At 40.9% G+C, this 26,148-nt stretch overlaps 1 protein-coding gene across 1 annotated transcript in view; it reads right to left on the reverse strand.

Annotated features, from left to right (window-relative positions):
• The window catches only part of TTC27 (tetratricopeptide repeat domain 27), a 108,319-nt gene that overhangs the window by 19,801 nt on the left and 62,370 nt on the right, over positions 1-26,148 (reverse strand). Inside the window, exons 11-13 of the mRNA XM_080684831.1 lie at positions 24,875-24,970; positions 21,074-21,196; positions 7,281-7,508 (exon numbers count right to left, since the gene is read on the reverse strand). Of these exons, the coding sequence (XP_080540957.1) occupies positions 7,281-7,508; positions 21,074-21,196; positions 24,875-24,970 (447 nt within the window). The remainder of the gene's footprint in view (positions 1-7,280; positions 7,509-21,073; positions 21,197-24,874; positions 24,971-26,148) is intronic.

Consider the following 26,148-nt stretch of genomic DNA (forward strand, 5'->3'; position numbering starts at 1 on the left):
CTGACTGCCGGTTTAGGCCCAATCCCTGTAAACTGGCAGTAGGACATCCTTCGCGGGGTCCCATATTGGAGAGGGTGCAGGCCAGGCTGAGGAACCACCACCCCACCCCCGTGTATGAATTTCGTGCACTGGGCCACTAGTATGTAAATAAAGAACTTGATTTTTCAACCCACCTGAAAAGACAAAGGTTACAAATGTCTAAAATTAGCAATTATCTTATAGCTCTCTATCTTACAGCTGATAATGAAGTTACTATTTAGCTTGAATTTTTTGAAATAAGTCAATGTTTTATAAATCAGGGTCTTAAAATGAAAATAAATTTAATGAAAATCAGGCAGATGACTTAATACGTATTAAGGTTCTCTTTTTACTCTTGGTCATTTGTGTTGTTTTAATTATTTGCATCAGAAGAAAAATCCTAAAATCACCAACTGCTAGTAGATTTTCATCTAGTATTGCTAACATCTATAATAATAAAAGCATAATATGCATATTGACTGAACAGCCAAACAGCGGAACGACCATACTGATGACCTTCCGGACGAAGCCGGGGCGGGGCTGCAAGGGCCAAGGCAGCTGGGGCTGTGAAGGCCTACTCTTGCACAAATTTCATGCATCGGGCCTCTAGTATAATTATAATGAGATGACTTTTGCACATACCCTATTCTTTAAAATCATAGAGTGGCTTTAAAATAAAAAAACTCTAGGATCTTCTCACTGGTGTGGCTGACCCACCAAACCACAAATAATGCATTCATATCTTGCTTTTCAATTGAGGGCCTCAGAATTTGAGGGACTAAGGAGATATTTGGTGCCTCTTTTACTTTTTTTATTTTAAACTGTTACATAAACTATTATTACCACCCTGCCCCCACAGCCATGATTTATGGCAGCACCATCCTTGCTAACGATGAAGGAGGGGAAGGCAGTGAACAGGTGCTGGAAAGCTGAGAAGATCAATTTTTTAAGAACCAGGGCATATCAAACCCCCTCCCCCCACGCTCTCTTGAGTAGGCGGGTAGACAAAGATGAAACAGAAGAACAGATGACCATGTTTGGTTGGAAGGAAGATCTGAAAGGCAAACCTCTTATCAGAGGGACTGGGCAAGACAGAGAAAGAGTCATCTGCTAGAGGCTCTGGCTGAGGTTCCTGCAGGGCTTATTTCAGGGCGAACTGTGAGTGCAAGCCTGTCACATGTCACAGGTGGGGCGATCGTCTCTGCAAGCTGACACTCAGCTTTCTCTCCTGAGCAAACCAATACAAAACACAAGCAGGCCAACTATTTATTTGAAATGTGATAACATGTATTCTTAAAGAATGATTTTGAATTATTTTAAAAATAATTAACAAAAGAACAGCAATGGTTGAGAATATGGTTTCTCTTTTAAGTTTCCTCATAAAGTTCCCTAGAGAAACAGTGAAATGGAAAGATGGATGCCTGAGATTCAAGAGATTCTGTGTAACTGTATGACCTTGGCCTTGTCTTTAACCTCTGAGTCTCAGTTCCCCAATTATTTAATGGAGGTTGGAATAAACAAAAATTCCAAGGCTCCTTGGGACCCCAGATTCTGAAAACCCAGAGGTGACAGGGTTCAAAGCTGCAACAGTGCCATCTAGTGGCAAAAAAAGTACACTGGTCATAAAAGGAGATTAGAATTAGAATCAGCAGGTTTGAGGAGCTAGAATGGAATCTGTTTAATTAGAGGCCTTAGAAATCAATTCAAAAAGGAAAACGAGGCCTAGAAAGGAAGTAATTTGCACAAAGCCAAACAATGGTTCCTGGTTCCTGGTGTGAGATACATGTGATGAAGGGAGTGACTGCAATGCTTATGAATCCTCGATAATTAAAGTGGGAATTAAAGCGTGCTGCCACTCAGTGGGCTAGGAAATACTAAGCACCACTACACAATGGGTGGATTAGCTTTATAATTAAAAGGTTAATTTTTACAAGGGCACTTAAAGCACATCTGCAATAGGTGCCATCTGCTTATATATTACAATTTCCTTTCTTACATTATGAGCCTACTACTCAAAATTCCTTCCTCCTTCAAGGTTTCTGCAGAATGAATAATCAGTTTCTTCACACACTTTTTGCTAATTTTCCTTACAGGACTGACTGTTTGAACTTTTCTGATGTCACATATAATAAAGTTTAACATTCTTTAATGGAGTCCTAAAGCCAAGTTTCACACTCCTTTCTCTCCTTTCTATATCCGACACATTCCCATGATCCCACATGCAGATCAGTTGTTGAATGTGGTTTCATTAAACAGGAAATGACCCAAGCTGAATCCAAGAGTGATAATCAATGTTCTTTGGTAGTCGCTTTTCCTAAAGTGATGTGGCATGCTCATGGTTTTTTTTTAAATGTCTACCACCAACTCTTTTGTAACCAGATTTCTCATTTTCTAAGTCCCAAGTTATTTTCCCTAAAAAACACAACTTAACCTACCAGCTTTTTATTCTCTCTAAAGGAGTAGTCTCCTCTATTGCAGTGTCTTCCTTTAAACCAAAGGATCAATGAAATTTTATGCACACATTTTTCTTTTACTACACAGGCCATTAATTGATTAATGCCCTCCTCTTATTCCTGTTCTAGATTTGGTTATTCTGATTCTTACATTTGCTCCCTCCCTCCAGAGAATGCACCATGTGAGGTATTATAGGTGCTGGTCTGTCATCCGCATTTGAGACTCTCCTGTTAGAGAAACACCCCTATTTTTAGGCTACAGAGGAACAGGCAACAAAGATTTTCTATCACCATTACTACCACACTACCAGGCAGGATGGGAAAATCCCACAATGTAACATCTATGACTGAGAACTTACTATGAGCCAGGCACTGAGTGGGATACTTTACACAGCTTAGCTCTAATTTTCCCAGCAGCAAACTGAGATAGGGATTATAACCTCCACTTTACAAATGAGGACACTGAAGCCCAGAAAATGAAGTGATTCACCTACGTCATGTTCCTTGGGATTATGAGGATTCAGAATCAGGCAGCAAAGCTCCTGCCCTCTTTCTACCTCCCAGTCACAGCCACGGCCCAGATGTTATCCCAGGGCTTGTGTTTCTTGGCAGTTATGCAAGTTAGACCTTAAGAGTTTCATTTTTTATTGCTTACCAATATGAGAAATGAAGAACACAAAGGAAAGAATCTCTTTTTTCCCTACATATTATTCACACATGTTCACACTGTCTTCTCCATTGGAATGTAAGCTCCCATATCTCCTTGAGTCTTCCCACGACAACTAATACACGTTCACAACAGAAACCATGGAACTCCATTCATGGAGTTCAAATAACACTTTCTTCTTTCCAACACCAAAATGAAAGATAAAGTTAATCCCTACAAATCAACGGAGAGTATAAGCTCCCAGGGTAATTAAAACCATGGAGTACTATAGCAGTCTGATCTTATGTAAGAATGGGCTGGGAAGGGCTGCCTCAGTTTCTCTAAAATTCCCTGGTCTTGCAGAGACTTACTCCCTGTCATGTGCTGGATCGTCCCAAAACATTGATAATCTTCCTAAAGTTCCCATGAATCCCTTCCTTAGTTTCCTTCTGTCTCTCTGATCAAAACCCTGGAGTATTCTGTTTGAGTCCTGTTTCACTGGTGCTTTCTTCTCCCTTCCTCCAGCTGCTGGGATGTCCAGAGTTGAGTGTTTTGCCTGGTGTTCTCTTCCAACAGTTTTCTATAAAGAATCCACTCACTTGCATGGCTTCACCTTACTCCACAGAAAAGCCCTGGTCTGGAAGCTCTGTTCTGGCCTCACTATGGACTTCAGGTTTCTATGTCCAGTGAAGTATCTATCAGGCAGCTTTACTTACTAGTAGACACAGCAATACCTTCTCAGAGTCAGCATACAAAATCACAACACCATCCCATGCAAATATGTACTTTTCCTTCCTCTTGAAATCTCTATCAACAGGGACATTTTCCTTTTTAACAAGAAAATTGAGAAAACTGACATCCTCTTGGAATCTCAGTCCTACCAGTTCAGTGAATACGGCCCAGAAAACTTCCCTTTGTAATGAGGCTTCAACCTGTGCTCCCTTTCCATCCTCACTGCTAAAGCCACTGGTCACTCATCCATGACATTCATTCTTTACTTAAACTTCCTGAAGTACTGCTCGTCATATCACTCACTCTTTTATTCAAAACCACAACAGACTTCCACATCCAAAGGGTTAGATAACCCTGAAGAAAGGCATTTAAGGCTCCCCACCAACGAGTTCTGTCCCTATCATTTCCCAGCGGAAACATTCTGCTCTCTGCTGATAGGTTGAAGCAGCCTAATTCATTCCCACATCCATGCCTGGTACACAGCAGGATCTCGATAATGCGTAGTCAGGCAACCACATAATATACTGTTCAAGCTGCAATATTTTGAAAGTGAAATGGGACATTAAAAATAATTAAAATTATATGACTTGAAAAAGACTTTATTTATTGGCCAACAAGTTATTGACCAACAAATGGGTTTTACTATATCAGGGATCTATAAGATTTGAAAACTGTTTTCAAAACTAAAATTATTTTTGAAAAATAAAAATACTGTACATTAAAATTAAAAATTTTTAATGCTGATTACCTGAACATTTAAAACTAACAAAAAGAACATTAATGAAGCTATACATTTGTGACATCTGCACATTTCTGCAAAATATTACAGAATTAATGTTACTTTTTCTTAGGTATTCATATATCCTAATCAGTTCCTTAGTCATTCTAATACCATGTCACTGACATGTTTCTGATGAATTTATAAGTGAACGACAGTAATCTCCAAAGCATGAATGCTGTAAATGGTACACACATCTAACAAGTGGCCATATTCGCAGAGATGATGCATTTAAATGGTATTTTAATATCACTTTGATTTCAGAAAGTAGTTGTGATGCACAAGAGCCATTCAAATATCACTCTCATTTTGCCTAAATTTTGTTATTAAACCTAATTGCATGGGCAAAGGTGAGAAAAGAGGGTGGAATTCAGTTTTTCTGTTTTCCTTTTATTCTAGGACTTAGAGGAGGGAACAGCACATAGGAGCTGTCCTTCTTCAGAGACAGTTCAAACTTGGACCCCAGCTAGGACAAGTCTGCAGTGTCTGCCTCTGCAGTAGTCTGTACAACTGCAGATCAAATGCCTGCACATTCTGGCATGCTCACAGCCTGCCGCAATTGGATCCATATGACACACTGCAAAATACCCTCACATAACATCTGTTTGTACTGCTTTAAACAATTGTCATTTTTTGTCTCGCTAAGTAATTAATTCAAAATTATATAATGAGACGGTTAAGTCTTGTCAAGTCCTGCCTTGCAAATTCCCTCACATCCATCCCTTCTTTCCTGTTGCCCCTTCCACACTGACACTGCCGTGCTAGACTGCTGCTGCAGTTTCCTAACCCTGCCTACACCGTGCTGCCAAAGCAATATTCCCAAATTACCTCCATGCGCACCGCATTCCTTCCTCAAAAACGAAGCCAAACACAAACCAACCCCTCAATGGCCCCTATCTGCCAAATAAAAAGTCACATTTAAGACCTTTCGTAATCTGGCTCCAGGCTAGCTTTCCCACTGGAGCTGCTCTATTTCCTTTGACTCTAAAAAACTAGCCTATTCACTCACCCCTACCTTCTTTTTCTGTTTCTAGGCTTTGTTCAGACTGTTCACCTGCCTGGAATGCTCCCACCCCTGCCCCTCCCCTGGCCTCTTTAAGTACTATTTGTCTTTCAAAGCCAAGTTTAACATCCTCTCCAATGTCTACCAGGGGCAGAAATATTCTCTTTGGCTTCTATATAACTAGTGCTTTATAAATAATTCACTTGGTCTTTCTTTGATGCCTTGTGTAATTGGCCAGTTTTATCTGTGTTCATTTCACTAGACTGTACCAGAGGGTACAAACAGAACTATCTGGTGATCTGTTGCTACTGCTTTATCCTTTGGCTCAACGCTGTGTGCACAGCAAACAATCAGTATATAATTGAACAACTGGTTAAAAATATTATTTATTCACTCACTCAACAAATATTTATTGACTATCCAATATGTGATAGACACTGTTACAGCACTACAGAAATACAATTAAAACTGACAGATAAAAATTTCTGCCTTCATGGCACTTACTTCAGGTGGAGGATACACATAATTTTTTTTATGTAAGCTATAATATTAGAAGGTTCTAAGTGCCATGAAGAAAAATAAAGCAGGGAAGGAAATTAAGGAGTATAAGGGGGAGGTGATTTGAAATAGAATGATCGTGGAAGGCCTCTCTGAGAAAAAGTCATCTGAGCAAAGACTTGAATGAGGCTACGGAGCAAGGTACACAGATGCCTAGAAGAACATTCCAGGCAAAGGAAGAGCAAGTGCTATATCTGTGAGGCAGGGATGTGCCTAAAATATTCAAGGGAGTACAAAGAGGCTTTTCCCAGCCACCTGATTTGGAAGATATTTACTACTCCGAGTGAGGAAAGTAAGCATTAGCCTAACCTGTCATAAAAAATGTACTTCTGATATTTTTTCAATGTAAAAGACATGCTCTGAGTCTACTATGTTCTAAAATGGCCATTTCTGCATACTCACGTTCACAGGAGCATTATTCACAATAGTCAAGAGGTTGAAGCAACTTAAGTAAGTGTCCGTTGACAGATGAATGGATAAACAAATGTGGTACATACATACATACAATGGAATTCAGCCTTAAAAAGGAAGGAAATTCTGACACATGCTACAACATGGATGATTCTTGAAGACAAATATACTATATGACTCCACTCATACGAGGTACCTAACAACACTAACAAAATGAACAGAAAGTCAATAAAAAACACACAATAGGGAGTCCACTTTTGCTCACAAGCAAAAAGTGTATCAGAGATGAAGTTCTTAGCAATCAAAGACAAGCTCACCAGCCATTAGGACAGAAAGTGGGTACTCATTCAGGAAGAATCTAAATCAAAGAAAACTGTTAGACTGTAATCAGTTCGGTTCAATGGATAGAGCATCGGCCTGTGGACCAAAGGGTCTCAGGTTTGATTGGGGTCAAGGGCATGTACCTAGGTTGCAGGTTCCTCCCCAGCCCGGAGCTCATGAAAGAGGCAACCAATCGATGTGTTTCTCTCACATCGCTGTTTCTCTCTGTCTTTCCCTCTCTCTCCCACTCTCCCTAAAAATCAATGGAAAAATATGCTCCGGTGAGGACTGACAAAACAAAAGAAAAAGAAAGAAAACCGTTAGTGCCGAGAGCAGATGGGGTTTCATGAACTGTCTAACCTGCATGGGATTGATCTTCACCGAGCGCTCAAAGCACTGCACGCACTCCTTAAGCTCCTTGTTCCGCAGGTGGAGGAGGCCCTTGGAGCGCTGCGCACGGGCACTGCGGTGCTGGGACAGCTCCCAGGCCTTGTCATAGCAGCGGTGGTCACGGAGGACATCTCCAAGCAAGCAGTACAAACTGGGCGTTTCTTTTTTCTCCAGCTCTTGCCTAAGGATTTCTTCTGCCTAGAAATACAACAGAAATAACTAAATTGCTTTCATTGTTTAAAGGTAAACATCTTTTAACTCACATGATCCAAAACTTCATTTTCAATGTTTAAGATGACCAGGTTAGTTCACACATTTAGAACACAGGCTGAATAAGAAAATAACCAAAATAAATATGAAGTTTTAAAATATTATCCATATAATTCCCTTATTTGCAGATAATATAATAGTTATTAATGTATCTAACCATAACTCTGTAAGGTCACATTCTCTCTATTTATATATAAAAATTTATATATAAATAAGTACAGATATATTCAACCAAATTATGTAACAGACTGTAGCCACGGCAGGATTTTTGCTGAAATCATCTTTCAGTGTAGTTGAAGGCATTCTCTTGGCAGCATGGCACTGAAACTTGATACCCACTCCCTCCCAGAAATTCTAAAGGCTAGTTCACTTAATAAGTCCTTTCCTGCTTTAACCAGTTTGAGTGGATTCTGAGGTCTGCAATTAAGCAATGCCCATTATAGTAACTGGTCAGAGAAGTGCTAGTAGTGTTCTCTCTCATGATCACCAGATCCTCATTGTCTTTAAATCCAACTAGATTAGATAACTAATCACAAATATTCATTTTCTGTAGGACTGCTGAATTATAGTACAGATGACTTCAGATTCACCAGTTCCATGTGAAAGGAAAGGCATCTGATTGGGTTAATCAAGTGTGTTTTAGTCATTCGTCTTATTTCCTCTATTGCCTTATAGCTATACTAGGTACATCATTTTATTATTTTTTTAATGATTGCTCGAGGGCTACTCATGTGCATCTCCAATTAACCAATATTCATTTACAGTTATTATTGTACTAGAGGCCCGGTGCATGAAATTCGTGCACGGGGGTGTGTGTCTCTCAGCCCAGCCTGCACCCTCTCCAACCTGGGACCCCTCGAGGAATGTCCGACTGCCCGTTTAGGATCGGGCCTAAACGGGCAGTCAGAAATCCCTCTCACAATCCAGGACGGCTGGCTCCCAACTGCTTGCCTGCCTGCCTGCCTGCCTTCCTGTTTGCCGCTAACCACTTCTGCCTGCCAGTCTGATCACCCCCTAACCACTCCCCTGACAGCCTGTTGGCCCCTAACAGCCCTCCCCTGCAAGCCTGGTCACCCCTAGCTGCCCTAACCTGTAGGGCTGGTCCCCGTAACTGCTCTCCCCTGCAGGCCTGGGTCCCCCCAACTGCCCTTCCCTGCAGGCTCGGTCACCCCCAACTGCCTCCACTGCAGGCTTGATCGACCCCAACTGCCCTCCCTTGCAAGCCTGGTCCCTCCCAACTGCCCTCCCTTGCTGGCCTGATCGCCCACAACTGCCCTCCCTTGCAGGCCTGGTCCCTCCCAACTGCCCTCCCCTCCTGGCCATCTTGTGGCAGCCATCTTGTGTCCACATGGGGGCAGTCATCTTTGACCACATAGGGGCAGCCATCTTGTGTGTTGGAGTGATGGTCAATTTGCATATTATCCTTTTATTAGATAGGATTAGATAGGATAGAGGCCTGGTGCACAGGTGGGGGCCTGCTGGTTTGCCCTGAAGGGTGTCCCGGATCAGGGTGGGGGTTCCCTTGGGGCATGGGGCGGCCTGGGTGAGGGGCCTGTGGTGGTTTGCAGGCCGGCCACGCGCTCCAGCGACCCAAGGGGAGGCCCTGGTATCTGGGATTTATTTATCTTCTATAATTGAAACTTTGTAGCCTTGAGCGGGGGCCTAGGCCGGCCAGGGCAGGCGGGAAGCTTGGCTTCCTCCATTGCCGGGGGCAACCCAAGCCTCCTGCTCTCTCCGTGGCCACAGCCATTTGGTTGGGTTAATTTGCATACTCGCTCCTGATTGGTTGGTGGGCATGGCTTGTGGGTGTAGCAGAGGTATGGTCAATTTGCATATTACTCTTTTATTAGATAGGATCACCTCACCTTTCTCACATCACAAGTGGCCATCAATGTGAAACACAGTCTATTTTTGTATTATTATTTATTACTTTATTATTTTTTCCATAATTACAACTATAGACTTACTTTTGCCTCTCCTTGTATTTTACAGGATTTGTCAAGAAATATCACCAAACAAAATACAAATAGCAACAACTTGACTTCCAGAGTTTCCACATATTAAGTGTCCAATTTTCAATTAAAAAAATTACAAAAACATGCAAAGAAACAAAAAAGCATGGCCCTTACCTGGGGACAAAAGCAATTATTAGAAAGCATCTCTGAGGCTACCCAGATTATAGATTACAGACACTTAAATCTGCTCTTGTGAATAACTTCTAGTAAAATGACTAATATAATAACTCAAAATAACAGTAAAAGAAATGAAAAGGAGCCCTAGCCGGTTTGTCTCAGTGGACAGAGCGTCGGCCTGCAGACTGAAGGGTCCCAGGTTCGATTCCCGGTCAGGGCACATGCCCGGGTTGCAGGCTTGATCCCTGGCAGGGGGCGTGCAGGAAGCAGCCGATCCATGATTCTCTCTCATCATAGATGTTTCTATCTCTCTCTTCCTCTCCCTTCCTCTTTGAGATCAATAAAGAATATATTTAAAAAAAAAATGACAAGGAAATTAAAGTGGTATATTAGAAAATATCCATTTAGCAAAGAAGAAGGCAGTAATGGGGAAATAAGACATATGACTAATGCAGAAAACAAATAAAATGACCAACATACATCCTAAATTATCAGTAATTAAATGTAAGGGGATTAAACATTCCAATCCAAGGCAGAGATTGGCAGAAAAGATTTTAAAATAACCCTTAAGGCTATTTACAAGAAACACACATTAGATTCAGGCAAACATACCAGCTTAAAGTATTAAAAAGAAAAAAAAGGAAGATGCATCATGTAAACAGAAACCAAGAGAGCTGGAGTGCCAAGCATATCAAATTCGTGACCTATGGGTTTGACATGCTTGGCCCTAGACTAATATCAGACAAGATACACCTTAAGACAAAAATTGTTACTAGAACAAAGAAAGGCATATCCTATCTAATAAAAGAGTAATAAGCAAATTAACCACCACTCTGCTACATCCACAAGCCACGCCCACCAGCCAATTAGGAGCAAGTATGCAAATTAACCCAACCAAGATGGCTGCGGCCATGGCGTGAGCAGGAGTCTTGGGTTTCCCCCGCAATGGAGGAAGCCAAGCTTTCCGCACACCCTGGCAGGCCCAGGCCTCCACTCAAGGCTACAAAGTTTCAATTATAGAAGATAAATAAATCCCAACAAAAATGGTGGCAGTCACGAAGCTGGAGAGAGCAAGAGGCTTGAGTTGCCCCCGGCAATGGAGGAAGCCAAGCTTTCCGCACACCCTGGTGGGCCCAGGCCTCCACTCAAGGCTACAAAGTTTCAATTATAGAAGATAAATAAACCCCAGATACCAGGGCCTCCCCTTGGGTCGCTGGGGCGCGTGGCCGGCCTGCAAACCACCACAGGCCCCTCACCCAGGCCGCCCCATGCCCCAAGGGAACCCCCACCCTGATCCGAGACACCCTTCAGGGCAAACCAGCAGGCCCCCACCTGTGCACCAGGCCTCTATCCTATCTAATAAAAGGATAATATGCAAATTGACCATCACTCCAACACACAAGATGGCTGCCCCCATGTGGTCAAAGATGGCTGCTCCCATGTGGACACAAGATGGCCACCACAAGATGGCCAGGAGGGGAGGGCAGTTGGGAGGGACCAGGCCTGCAAGGGAGGGCAGTTGGGGGCGATCAAGCCTGCAGGAGAGGGCAGTTAGGGGTGACCAGGCCAGTAGAGGAGGGAAGTTGGGGGTGACCGGGCCTGGGGAAGGGCAGTTGGGGGGACCAGGCCTGCAGGAGAGGGCAGTTAGGGGCGACCAGGCCTGCAGGGGAGGGCAGTGAGGGGCAAACAGGCTGGCAGGGGAACAGTTAGGCATCAATCAGGCTGTCAAGGGAGTGGTTAGGGCAGGGTCCTCAAACTTTTTAAACAGGGGGCCAGTTCACTGTCCCTCAGACCATTGGAGGGCTGGACTATAGTTTAAAAAAAAAAACTATGAACAAATTCCTGTGCGCACTGCAGGCCCGGGACGAGTCGGCTGCTAAGCAGGACAGGCAGCGGCACCTGGCGGGCCGGATAAATATCCTCGGCGGGCCGCATGCGGCCCGTGGGCCGTAGTTTGAGGACGCCTGGGTTAGGCGGTGATCAGGCTGGCAGGCAGAAGCGGTTAGGGGCAATCAGGAAGGCAGGCAGGCGAGCAGTTGGGGACTAGCAGTCCCGGATTGTGAGAGGGATGTCCGACTGCCTGTTTAGGGGTCCCAGATTGGAGAGGGTGCAGGCTGGGCTGAAGGACACACACACCCGTGCACGAATTTTGTGCACCAGGCCTCTAGTTTTAATGATAAATGTTCACTCCATCCAGGAGATATAATAACCATAAGTGTATATAATCACTTAACAACAGACCCCAAATTACACGAAGCAAAACCTGACATATCTGAAGGGAAAAATTCTGAATTCAACCATAATATTTGGAGACTTCTATATCCAACTTTCAGAACAACTATATAGAGGATAGAAACAGAAGGCTTGAACAATGCTATAAACTAAATCTAGCAGACATCTAAAGGACATTCCACCCAACAACGGAACATGCATTTTTCTCAAGCATACACAGAACATTCTCCAGGATACACTACATGTTAGGCTGTAAAACAAATTTGAAAGGACTGACACTTTTATGTGGCAAATAACACACACCACTTGATGATCTAACTCCCGCTTACAGTGCTAACGGCATTGTCCCCCTACTCTTTTTATCTCCGCTGCAGCCCTTTTTGTACTCACTCATCCAGGTGCCCAAAGTTTCAGCAGGACGAAACCACTGATTTTGCAGCATTGCTTCACCTCAGGACCTTTGCACATGCTGTTGTCTGTCTAGAACTTGTCCTCCAGCTAACTCCTTCTATTTCTTCAGGTTTCTCCTTGCTGGTTACTTCCTACAGTGAGTTTTCCCGGTTCCTCCCTCTCAGAGTTAGTGGTGTTCTGTGTGCTCCTATGACACCCAGTACCACTGTAATTTCCTTATTACATAGTGCAGTTTGAGTGCCTCTAACATACTATGTTCTTTATAGAATTATTCTGTCATTGCTGTATAGTATTTATAACAACTTACAAAAGTGTGAGTTGTTTCAGCTGTGCTGAGTTGCAGAGTTTGGAATCTGAGCTCAGGCCTTCCTTTCCCCTCACCTGCCTTCCATCATGATTGTTGTTAACCCTCAAAAAAAAACCTGTTGGTTTCACCTAAATGAGCAAAATAGGCAAAATAACTGAAAATATGCTATAACTTGGTGATACAAATAGGAGATGCTCAGCTAATTGGATAAGTGTGCCTGTTTTTAATTATTCTGTTTTATCTTGGACGGAATATTTATGTTGTTAGGTAGCCTTTGAAAAATCAAGCCCCAGCCGAAACCGGTTTGGCTCAGTGGATAGAGAGTCGGCCTGCGGACTGAAGGGTCCCGGGTTCAATTCTGGTCAAGGGCATGTACCTTGGTTGCGGGCACATCCCCAGTGGGGGGTGTGCAGGAGGCAGCTGATCGATGTTTCTCTCTCATCGATGTTTCTAGCTCTCTATCCCTCTCCCTTCCTCTCTGTAAAATATCAATAAAATATATTAAAAAAAAAAAAATCAAGCCCCAGAGCGTGGTGTTGTCACACAGATAAATGTACAAAGCAATTAGTGAACAACTGGCTGAGTGAGAGAGCTAATAGGACCAGGCACCGCACATGGAAGAACCCTAGCTAGGAAAGACCCACAGGGCCGGGATGAAGTGTTTTGTACTTTTCACCTCTCAGTTGCTGCTCCTAGAACAAGAATTTAGACTGCTTCCTGCTAGAAGGATTGTCCTGGCACCGTAAGAGCAGAGGTGCTCTGGTGCTCCCTTAGCTCTGCCTGTCCTCCTTTCCTCTGTGTTAAGGATGGTAGGTCACCTTTCCAGCGGCCAGTCTCTGTCTCTGAGAACTAGCCTCTACTATAGCAAAAAACAGAATCCATCTTTGCTCCCTGCTTCAGGGAAGAAGGCTGGAATTAGAAAATGTGCCCCAAGTTGGTGATTTAGCAGCATGTGTGAGCAAGCTCGCGCACATGTGCCTGCACAGACATACACACATTTTTTTTAAAGCCTAAAGCTATTGTCAGGTGGACAAATCTGACTAGTAGTACTCCATTAAATTCTTAGCCTGACCATTTTCCTGTCCCCTTGGAACACAAACCTCTAGCTGTTAAACCCACCCCTGTCATTTCTGTAGTCCTCAACGGCTCTTTATAGTTAGTACCACCTTTGGGTCTAGAGCTCATTTCCCACCTTCCTTCTTTGCCAGGAGGGCTTCTTACAGTTGTTGGTTTGCCAATTCCCCATTTCTATATACTGACCAGAGGCAAAGTCAGATAAGCACCACTCTTATCATACACTAGAATTTTCAGTTCCTTCTGCTAATTCACAAAATCAAGGCACAAATCACAGCCAAGAAGGGCATACAGTGAGTAAATCTAGATTTCTTGGCATCTCTTAAAGAATCAAATGATGTGGAAGCACTGGTCTTTGGCATTTGAACTGCCTTTCGGACTAAAGGCACCTACATCCTCACAGATCTTATGGTTGGAAGACTGTAGAATGGATTAGGTAACAGTTTTCTAGGAATGTGTTGTAAGTGTTTTGCTTGTAAGAGAACCAACATAGCTTAGGCAAAAAAAAAAGGGGGGGGGGAGTGACTTATTGATTCTTCATCTGAAAATTCTTATAGACCTATCACGATAGCTGTATCCAGGGCCTGAAACGATGTCATCATGCCTTTGTAGCTCTCCATGAGCAAACAAGAAGGGCCCAGGAAGCCCAAGTTGAGTCATCCCAATGCAAACATAGGGTCAATTCAAGGCTCTACAGAAAGGTTCCACTGAAGACTGAAGGGCCTGAGTCATGTGTCCTCGTCTCTGATAGAACCACATGGAAAGGGTTCTCCTCAGGGAAGAGGAGTTCCGTTATCAGACAATCAGGGAAGGATTGCTGAGCAGGAACAAAGCAACTAGTGTCCACTATGAGATGGGAATTTAAAGCTCTAGGTCTGAAATTGTAAGAGGTATTTTGTTTGGCTTACACAATGTTTTGAAAAAAGTTAGAGTAAACATTTTCAGGCTGTTTTATTTAAAAATCTAGATTTCTTGGCATCTCTCAAAGAATCAAATGATGTGGAAACACTGATCAAATCCCCACATTATTGTATTAATTCATTGGAGCTGAGCTGCGGCTCCTCTTTTCTATGCTCACTCACCAGCCTGCTTCATTCATTCTCAGCAACTGGCAAGGACATCTGGGCATTTGGGTATGTGACCCTCGCTGTGAGCAGAAACTTTCTCAGGTAAAGTTAAGTCGAGTGTAATTTATTCTAGCCATAATTGTAGGTTCTGCTTCAGTCTTGGCTGATTTAATGTTATACTTAGATTCACTATGTGTAGTCATTGCCACAAACTTGTATTACGAATAACAATTAGTTGCATACAATTGCAAAATAAAACAGATTGTTGAAACAGCCTATATGTGTAATATATATATATGTGCATAGGGAAGTGGTCTTTGGGGTTTGCAGCTGACAAGATTCTTGCAAGCACTTCAGATTCATTACAGCCAGTTGCCTATGTAAGTATGACTCTGTATGTTTGGGAATGTATTTTTATCCCATTGAAAAGACATTTAGGTGACAAATTTCTTGCGGCCTATAAGGATACACATCTATATTTTCCCATAGGGAAGTAGCAACCCATAGCCATAAATACCAAAGCTTTTTCATTCTGTGAAGGTTTCTGGCCTCCCATATTTAATATTGCAAAAGTGACATTACAAGCCCTTATGCTTTATTAATGTTCACTGGGCACATCTTTTGTAATTTTTTATTGGATAATAAATTATGTAAATTGAGTGGGTAAGTGGAGGAGGTAGGAGAGCGTTTGGAAAGAGTGAAGAAGACTGAGGAATGCAATTTAACTAATTGAAGGAAGAAATATATTGCCTGCAAGCATTGCCCTTGGGAAAGATAATTCTGTTGGCAGGACAAAGAAGTGGAAGATCTCGAGGAGAAAGAATTGACTTCTAACAGAAAAATGTGGGATAGGAATCTGAGGAACAAAGAGGCCAGTTCAGACCAAGTCACTACTCTGGTGTTTCTGACCTTTAGAAGCTGTCCCACTCTGGCCCTCCAGAACTGTCTTCCAGTGGATAAAATACCTGGAAATGATGCTGTTTGGTAACCAGAAATTGCATACCACCCACTCTCTATTTTCTTTATTCTTACAAGTGTTTAGGTAGGTATCTGGTGGAGGAAGCATCTGAAATCCTCAGTACCTGAGCATTGCCAAATGTAAAGTTTCTCATGATTACTAATCATCTTCCATTTGTAATTTTTGTTTTCTTTGACAAAGGTTGCAAATATTAGGTCTGTGCTATATGTCTTTTGGACTCTGGTGAATCTTCATGGTCTATAATACAGTTCAATTAGAAGTAGAATAAATATTTGTAGAATGGTAGTTTTTTATTCTGCAAATGCTTTAAGGGTATGATTTGATATTCTGCGTCCCAGGTCCTATTTTAAGTGTGGAATACCTGTGGAGTATAGTATTTTCTTATAATCCTTTTTATTTCTGTAGTAATTTCTCCTCTTTTATTTCTGATTTTAGTACTTGGAGTATAAAGAACCAACTTTTGGTTTACTCTTCTTTTTCCAGTTTTTATGGTGGAAGATTTGGTGATTGATTTGAAATCTTTCTCCTTTTTCAATATAGGCATTTATAGCTATAAATTTTCCTCTAAGAATTGCTTTCACTTCATCCCATAAATTACAAATACATATGTAATTTAATTGTTTTTAATTTCCCTGTGATTTCTTTTTTGACCTATTGGTTTTTCAGGGGTGTGTTAATTTCTACATATTAGTGACTTCCTCAAATTTCATTCTGTTATTGATTTCTAATTTCATCTCATTGTGATTGAAGGGCAGACTTTGTATAAAAGACTTCCAGTCCTGCTAAAGAGCTCAGACTTAATCCTGGAGACAAAGGGAAGTTACTGAAGACTGTGGGAATGACATGATCAGATTAGTCTTTTAGGAAGATCACTCTGAAGTGTGGGAAAATAACTTGTGGGAAATCCTTTTAATCATATAAAAAACTATCTTAGAAGAAGAAAAAACAAAAAACCCAAACCAACTGCTAAAAGAATCCCAGCTGTTAAAAATGTTAAAGGTTAAAAACATTTACTTACAACTTCAAGAACAATATTTAAGAGCCCATTGCAACAATGATGTGCAAATGTAGCGTACTGGAAGAAAAAACTACATAATCACAGGTAAACCTTATTTGTTAAAAACAAGAGAGGTCCCAACCCTTCTTCCTCCATCCCCTTTACCCCCATCCCTTACAACCACCTTATGCCAGCCAGTGCAGTCTTTGTCTTCATTCAGGGACCAAATTTGCTCAACAAAATAAGTTGCCCACATGTTGGGGAAACTGCTATAGTGTGCCAGATAACTTTTAAAAATTAAATGCTAACAGATGAGAGCCAGGTCTGACCCCAAGGTCAAGCAAAATTAACCTTAGCTATTTTGCCAATGGTCATTAAATAATGAGAATTTCCATAGGTAGTTCCTAAATTAGAAAATCTGAGACCCTACAATAGCAGGTGAAAAAATGAGCACCACAACACGATGCTTAGGATTAGGTACTTTTCCAAATTTGCCTTTTAAAAAGAAATTATGCCATAAGTACTAAATTCGATCATTAAAATTGGATTGTGGTGACAACTACTGGCACGTGACCAAATACTAAAAGAATCTCAGCTGTTTTAGAAATAAAACTTCTGCTTCCAACTTGAAGCAAAACTTTTTAGGGTCTTATGGTTAAAGTGATCTGCTTTACAGCATATGACAAACTAACAGGTAAGGGAAGTCTTTTATGTGGCAAATAAAATGCTAAAATCAAACTTTAAAATCAGGATTTTGAGAAATGTTTGGCTGTAACTCACAAAAGACTTAAAACAAAGTAAATAATTATACATTCCTAAAAATTAATATATGTGCATTTTCTAGAATAATTATAAACATGGAAATTTATCATTATTATAAGACGTATCTTAAGGGGTTAAAAACATGTGCAGATTTAAAAAAACAATGCCACAATTACTTTGAGTACATAGTCAAATCTGTTATTTGAAAAGGATAGATTCATTATATGTTTGCTTCTGCAGTTAGAGAAAGTCTCTACTTTCCATACTTTCTAAAAATAACTAAATAAATGTAATATTTCAAAATGGGCTTTGGGTATTTCTGATTTACCAACTTGCTTAATTATTTCAAAAAACCACCATATTTTTATATACAGTATTATTTATGTTTACTGACCAATGTAAAAGACTAGCATATTGAAGAATGATGTAATGGGAAGTACATCAGACTAGCAGGGTCAAGATATTCATTCCTTTGTTAAACAAACATCTGAGTATTATTTCAGTGCCAGACAACGGACCCTAAAAATTTTTTAAGTCCCTGAAGAAACATGACACTACATCTCATCAAATTTGGGATGCCATCAATTATAGGACTAACTCTTAACTAATAAAGAAAAAAATGCTTTCAATTAAATTATGACATAATGCCTTGAATGAATCACATCAGCCTCTCATTGCTTTGATATTTTTTTCAATCTATTCAAATAAATTTGGCAATTTTTCCTGCCTTCATTCAGTATATTGCTTGACATTATAAATGGCAGCCTTTCTTTATATATATAACTGTACAGAATAAGATTCATTTATTTTGGGGTATCTTCTTTTCTCGGCTTCCACAGAGCACTTAGTTGTTTTTAAGGAAAAGTAAATGGAATTGTGATGATTTCTCCAACAAATGTTTACTTCCCCAATATCAAATTTACATTTCTTACTTTGCTTCTCTCCTTTCCTGTGTGTTCAATAACTTTTTGTCTCAATGCCAACTCATAATGGGATCTTTCTGAAGATATTTAAAATGGCAATTACATCCAACCCATGTAGCACTGACACCATGCACATAATGCAATCAAAGTGATGGTATGAAATATGGCCACAACTGGGCTTGTACAAGCACAGGCAATGACAGCCTAGCCAGGCGGCCACCTCACTGATAGCAACTGGGAGGTGCCATCAAGTGTTAGATACATTCCAAATTCAGAGATGTTAAAATGTGAAAAAATGTTGTCTAAGATCGCAGCAGTAATAGCAGCAAACACTCATGTAGCACCATGAGGAAAGCACAATTCTATGTATTTTACATACATATGTCATGAAAACCTGTAAGGTTAGATTATGTGCCTCTACATGAGAAAACTGAGGCATGGGGGTAACGTGCCCAAAACCACATGGCTAGCATATGTCAAGTCTAGCATTTGAATCAAGATAACCTGGGTCTAGAGCTGCGCTTTTAACCACTGTGCCATGCAACCTCTCAAGTTAATGATCAATAACTGGCCTTGTGACCTGAGGCAAATCATTAGAGACCCCTTTCTTTATGTGGAAAAATAGGGAACTGGAATGGGTAATTAAAAAGCTCTTTCCGAGGATGAAAACATTATCTTACCTAATAATAGAGAAACATGTAAATGGACCATACCTGCGCTACACCCACAGCCAATCGGAGTATGCAAATTAACCCAATAAAGATGGCGGTTAATTTGCATACATACCTGGGTCCCGGGAACCTCCTCAGCACCCAGGTCACTGCCAGCCAGCCATCAGGCGGAGGCTTTAGGCTTGGGAAGGGGCCGAGCCTGCGATCGGAGGGGCAGGGGCTGAGCCTGGGATCGGAGGGAAGGGGAAAAAATCAATGGAAACGTATCCTCACGTGAGGATAAAAAGAAAAATAAAGAAAGAAATGTCATATCCTATGAAAGACACATCTTGAAAATGCTTAAAGAAAGTTGTCATTTTTTCATGGTGAAGGGACTGGAGTCCGTGTTGATGAAAATACCTTGGCGGCTATGGTGACTGGCAGTGGCTGCAGCAGTGGGGTGATGGGGCTGGCGCCTTCCCCTGATCAGCCCAGTCGCCTCCCGCAAAGGGTCCGTTGGGAGCAGACCTAAGCCATCAGTAGGACATCCCCTGAGGGCTCCCAGTATGTGAGAGGGGGCAGGCTGGGCTGAGGGACCCCTCCAAAGTGCACGAATTTTGTGCACCGGGCCCCTAGTAATTATATAATCTTCTAACAGTAAAATTTTACTTCCAAACTAGTTTCTCCATCAGTCAATACAACTCAAAGACCTTCACTGCCATTAGTGATTAGTGAAAGGAATGTAACTTCTACTACTCGTCTAAAATTGACACTCTGTAGAAGGCATCTGCAAAACAGACACACATGTACTGCTCTTTCTCTTTTTTATGGTGATGGTGAAAGGTTGACTATAGGTAGATATAAATGACCCAATTTGTGGGTTTTACTTTTTTTGCATACTATACTTATGATAGAAATTTAGTCCTTTAAAATTTTAATCCAAAATTAACACGATTTCAATATGTCAGTTTTAACAATATTCACAGTATGGAGCCCCTTATTCTTTTTAAAATCCTATTCATTTATGAGGGGAAAAACAATAGATTAATAACAGATGCAAATATTGCAACATTTTCCCTCCTGACCAAATTTAAGGTGGAATTATGTGTACTTTATACACTTAACAACTCTTCTGCCCCGGTAGTCATCACACCCTTTGGATTTTCTTCTACAGACCCAGCCAGCCACTCTCCTTCCTAGACAACCTTCCTTCAGACCCACAGCCTCTGATCACCAGACAACCCAGTGACAGTGAAAATAACTCCTAATCTTTCCATGTGAAGTTGTCCTACAGGAGGAGAGTCATAAAGGAAAGAGATCAAAATGTGAAATGTCTTTAAGCTTTCATTACTCATTCTTAAATGTCAAATACCATATCAACTTTGGCCAGCTTTTCTCTTTTATATATATACTAGAGGCCTGGTGCACAAAAATTCGTGCACTTGGTGGGGGGGCGGATCCCTCAGCCCAGCCTGCCCCCTCTCACAGTGTGGGAGCCCTCAGGGGATGTCCTACTAGGCCCACGGGAGCAGGCCTAAGCCACAGTCTGGCCTCCCTCTGTGGGAGGCGACCGGACCGATGAGGGGAAGGTGCCGCCCCCATCACCCCGCTGCTGCTGCTGCCACTGCCGGCCATCGCGGCTGCCAACCCTCCTCAGCCCTCATAGCCGCTGTGGCTTTGTCCAGAAGACATCCAGTCTATCCGGTCTAATTAGCATATTATACTTTTATTAGTATATGTATATATATACACACACACACATATATATATCATCCATGCAGACTTATAAACAGAAATCATTAAAAAGAAAACATTAAAAAGATATTTGGGGGGGAGGGTGTGAGTAGAAAAAGGGATATAAGTGAACTATTGGCAAAAGTAGGCTTAAAAAGAGACCAAGTGAGAAGGTGCTTGAAGACAGAGGCTCCTGCCAGCACATAGAATGTTACTATCACATACCTTCCCATGCTGCCCAGCTCTTTCATAACAAATGACAACATCTTCCCACATTTCTAGCTTCTCAAACATCTGAAGGGCCGAACTGGTACATCCCAGCTCAAAGAGTAAACTTGCAAGTTGGCGCTAGAAAAATCAAGTTAAAATAGTGAACATTTCTTTATGCAAAGCCAGATTCCCATTTCACTTGCATGTTTATCTAATCTGCCATTCCAGGGTCTGCTTTTGCAATAAATGTATACTTTATATAATTCAACATCAACTAACTAGGAATTTGCAATGATTCAATAGCTACCTTTACTTTATAGGAAGTAAAGGATTAATAAATAATACAGACATAGTTCAAAATACTCAAAATATCATTTTTCCCCAACAACTCAAAATTTATAAAGCAAACTCAGTATTTCTTTCTTACCTAGAGATTCTATATATGACAATCTCTGATTTGTAAAGCTGAGAGCCAATAAATCAATTTTTAAAACCCTACTTAGAAAGGCTATTATAAAAAAGATAAGAGATAACGAGTATTGGCGAGGATGTGGAGAAGGGAACCCTTGTGCACTATTGGTGGAAATGTAAACTGGCATAGCCACTATGGAAAATAGTATGGAGATTCCTCAAAAATTTGAAAATAGAACTACCAAAAGATCTAGCAATTCCACTTCTGGGTATTCAAAGGAAATGAAAAAAATATTAGAAAAGTTTTAAAAGCAGGTAAGGTTCTTGTGTTGTTTTCACTTAAATACACTTTTACTATTCTTCTGAAAGTCAATGCATATTAAGAGCTAAGAAGTTGCCCAGCCGGTGTGGCTCAGTGGTTAAGCATGGATCTATGAACCAGAAGGTCAAGGGTTCGATTCCCAGTCAGGGCACATGCCCGGGTAGCAGGCTTGATCCTCAGTGTGGGGCGTGTGGGAGGCAGCCAATCAATGATTCCCTCTCATCATTGATGTTTCTATTTCTCTCTCCCACTCCCTTACTCTGTGAAATAAATGAAAATATATACAATAATAATAAAAACAGCTAAGAAGTTAATGGATATGGAATATCTGGGATTGACCAAATGAAATATACCTGAAAATTATAATATATTATCAAAATAAATAGAGGGGCTGGTCCAATTCTTTTGTATCTCATGAAGTATCCTATATAATAAAACCCTAATATGCAAATCGACCAAATGGCAGAACAACCAGTTGCTATGATGCGCTCAATGCAGAAGCTGCCCCCTGATGGTCAATGTGCTCCCACAGGGGGAGCGCCACTCAGCCGGAAGCCATGCTCATGGCTGGCGAGTGAAGTGGCAGTGGCAGGAGCCTCTCCCGCCTCCATGGAAGTGCTAAGGAGCAGCGAGCGGAGCAGTAAGGAGCAGCGAGTAGGTGGGTGGTAAGGAGCGAGGGATCCTGGACTGTGAGAGGGATGTCCAACTGCCGACTTAGGCCCAATACCCTTGGGTATCCCCTGAGGGGTCCCGGACAGCAAGAGGGTGCAGGCTGGGCTGAGGGGACACCCCCCCCCCCACCCAGTGCACAAATTTCATGCACCGGCCTCTAATAAAGTATAAGAGAACTTGGCTAGAATATTTAGGATATTTGACTGGACATTTTTAAAAACTGAGCATGTTATGTGGAATAAATCCATGCAGTTCAGTGGTTTAAATTTTTCATTTAATAAAGAAAGTTATGGCATCTAAGCATATGGCTGGCTAGCAGTAAAAACTAATTATCATTTTACAGTAAACTATGTTGTTACTTCTTCATCTTTGAAAATAATACTTAAAGATATGGTTACTTCCTATAATGAGAGAAAAAATGACTTAATTTCTTAATGAAAGAGGATGTTTATGTAACTGCCCAAAAACCCTAAAATCCACAGCTTCCAAAGCAGATTAAAATAAATATTTAGCCTAAATTCCATTTGAACAGTATTTAACTAGCCTCAATTCTATTTGAACAGTATATAATTTAAGCTTCTGTTCAAAAACAGATTAAAAGCTACACCCTCAACAGACATGTTTTGTCATAATAATAGCAGAGAGTCTGAGACATTTATCCACCACAAATCACACAGTACAGAGCACTTCAGACATTTCAGAGATCATGGTCAACAGCATGCCAAAAGTTCTAGCTGTTAAACTTTCTTTATGAAGAAGCTACTCCTGCCCAGCCGGCGTGGCTCAGTGGTTGAGCATCAACCTATGAACCAGGAGGTCAGGGTTTGATTCCCAGTCAGGGCACATGCCAAGGTTGCAGGCTGGATCCCCAGTGTGGAGCATGCAGGAGGCAGCCAATCAATGTTTCTCTCTCATCACTGATGTTTTTATCTCTCCCTCCCCTTCCCTTCCTCTCTGAAATCAATAAAAATATTTCTTTAAAAGAAGCTACTCCTTTCAGATGATATAACACAGCTTTTTAAGTGTCGACATTTTATCAAGACTCCTTCAATAGATAATGTGAATTCCAATGTATAATAAACCCCCTAAGTTCCCTGTGCTTAATATACACTGAGTGGCCAGATTATTACGATCTCTGAATGCATAATAATCTGGCCACTCAGTGTGTGTGTGTGTGTGTGTGTGTGTGTGTGTGTGTGCGCGCGCGTGTGTACACATATTAGAGGCCCGGTGCATGAATTCATGCATGGGTGGGGTCCGGCCACCCTGGCCAGGGGGAGGGGACATGGGCGGTTGACCAGCCTGCCTGTTGGTCGAACTCCTGGTGAGGGGACAATTTGCATATTAGCCTTTTATTATATAGGATATATACTGAGTGGCCAGATTACTATGCGTTCAGAGATCATAATAATCTGGCCACTCAGGGTAAATGACTCTAAGAAGTCTTACAATGGGGACTCTGAGTCACTGAATAGTGGTTGGCATTTATAACTCTAAAGCTGGTTCAAATGACAAAAGTTACTAAATCATCTAGGAATCTCTGGCTGGCATCATTTGGCTCCACCTAACATCTCTGTGCCATAGCTTCCTCACCAGCAAAATGGGGGCATTTCACAAAATTGTTACAATAAAATAAGAGCATGTGTGTGAGATGCAGAACAAAATGCATGCCTCATACTAAGTGTGCAGTACAAGTTGCTATTAATGGCTATAATGAAGAGGTAAGGAAAGGAGGTAAACTGGACTAAAAGTTGGGAAACTAGAGATCTAGTTTATGAACAGCTATGTGACCAACACTGGAAAAGTGTACTTAATTTTACCAAGCCTCAAATTTCTCCTCTGTAAAATTAAGAAATTGGACCAAGTGTCTAAATCGCCTTCAGTGCTAAAAGTTTTATAAAATAGGGAACCACACCTATAACAGGAGAACTATAGATCAATGAATGGGTCAGGGGGTCAGAATCTCCACCCCAATATGAGGTTAGGAGCTACAATAGGTAATCTCATATCCTCAAGAAGAGGAAAGTAGTGAAGGATATCTTACAACAGAGTATGAAATAAATGCTTTCTTTTACATTCCATAAATAACCTGGTTTAAAGGTTCATTATTTGGCAGAAAGTCCTCACAGGACTTTTAAATGTAAAAAGTTATTTTGAAAAATGAAAGCTTCTGTGGTTCTCCTATTATTTAATTTTAAGGATTATGTTTATCTAGTTTTAAATTCTTTTTAAAATGTTTTAAAAGTCTAATATCACTTTAATCAAAATAGCTATTTGAAGTAATGGACAATCCCCAGCTATTTTAATTCTTTTCACAGAAATATCTGAAAACAGACATAAATTGGAAATCATTATTTTCTAATACATTTATCTTTCAAAAGCAAAGTATACCCAATGACAAACAACAATACCTGAATGGCCCAGTGAGGTGGTACTTGACAGCAATAGAAAATCTTCAGACGCTCTAACACAGATGTAGTCTTGTCTTCAAATTGATCTGCAAGAGCCTTAAGAGCACACATCCTAATCAGAATCTACATATATATAAAATCTTTTTAATTTAAACAAGATTCTTCTTGTAAAAGTTATATAAGTGGACACAAAAACAATAAAAAAAACACAAGTCATGGTGATAAGGTGATGGGGTGTATAAATTTTTTATTGAATTTCTTTAAATATTAAAAAAAAACTTTAATCAACATTTACATAAACATGTACATTAAAACTTATCAGAATGTTTTTAAAACTAAGACTTCCTCTAACAGTTCCTTCTAAGAACTATCCTTAATAATCAGCCCTTTTACTTTTTCTGAGAAAAACTGTTCTTTAGTGTATCTATTTCACAACCCTAATGTCACATTGACAATGGCACTCTCTACTATGAACTGGAGAAAAATTATATAAAGAACTTCATTTAAGCCCTAACTGGTTTGGCTCAGTGGATAGAGCATTGGCCTTCGGACTGAAGGGTCCCGGGTTCGATTCCAGTCAAGGGCATGTACCCTGGTTGTGGGCACATCCCCAGTAGGGGGTGTGCAGGAGGCAGCTGGTCGATGTTTCTCTCTCATCGATGTTTCTGGCTCTCTATCCCTCTCCCTTCCTCTCTGTAAAAAATCAATAAAATATATATTTTTTTAAAAGAACTTCATTTAGGACTATTTTCTCAGGAACAAGGTGAAAGTGAAAGGTGGATCTATTTGATCACAGAAAGTGAGCTTTCTTATTCTTCAGCAACAGAACTGTAAGGCTGGACATTCATTCATGCAAGACCACCCTTAAGGGACAGTGGACAGTGAAAAGTGGTGTGCACTTGTGCACTGAAGAACCGCCACACACACACACACACACACACACACACACACACACACACCCTGCAACTGAAATATCTACACCAAGCATGTCAAACGCAAAGGCTAACATGGGCCAAATAAACAAGGTTTAAGTTTATGTGGGCTGCAAAAAAAGCAAAAGCTTCAATTTTCATAGAAATGTAGGTTTATTTCGATAGAGACATGCTGAATACAAAGAGCTGAAATAAATGAGTAATTGTTAACATAAAATAATAGAACATTTTAATAAAAATTAATATTTTTTCTTGAACATTAACTTACCAGACACTGAATAACTGCACAAATTAGTAAGCATAATGCAAATAAATCTATTTTTCTTGTTTTCCGAAAGCGAA

Source organism: Plecotus auritus (genome assembly GCF_963455305.1).
Source record: "Plecotus auritus genome assembly, chromosome: 8".
Classification (NCBI taxonomy): domain Eukaryota; kingdom Metazoa; phylum Chordata; class Mammalia; order Chiroptera; family Vespertilionidae; genus Plecotus; species Plecotus auritus.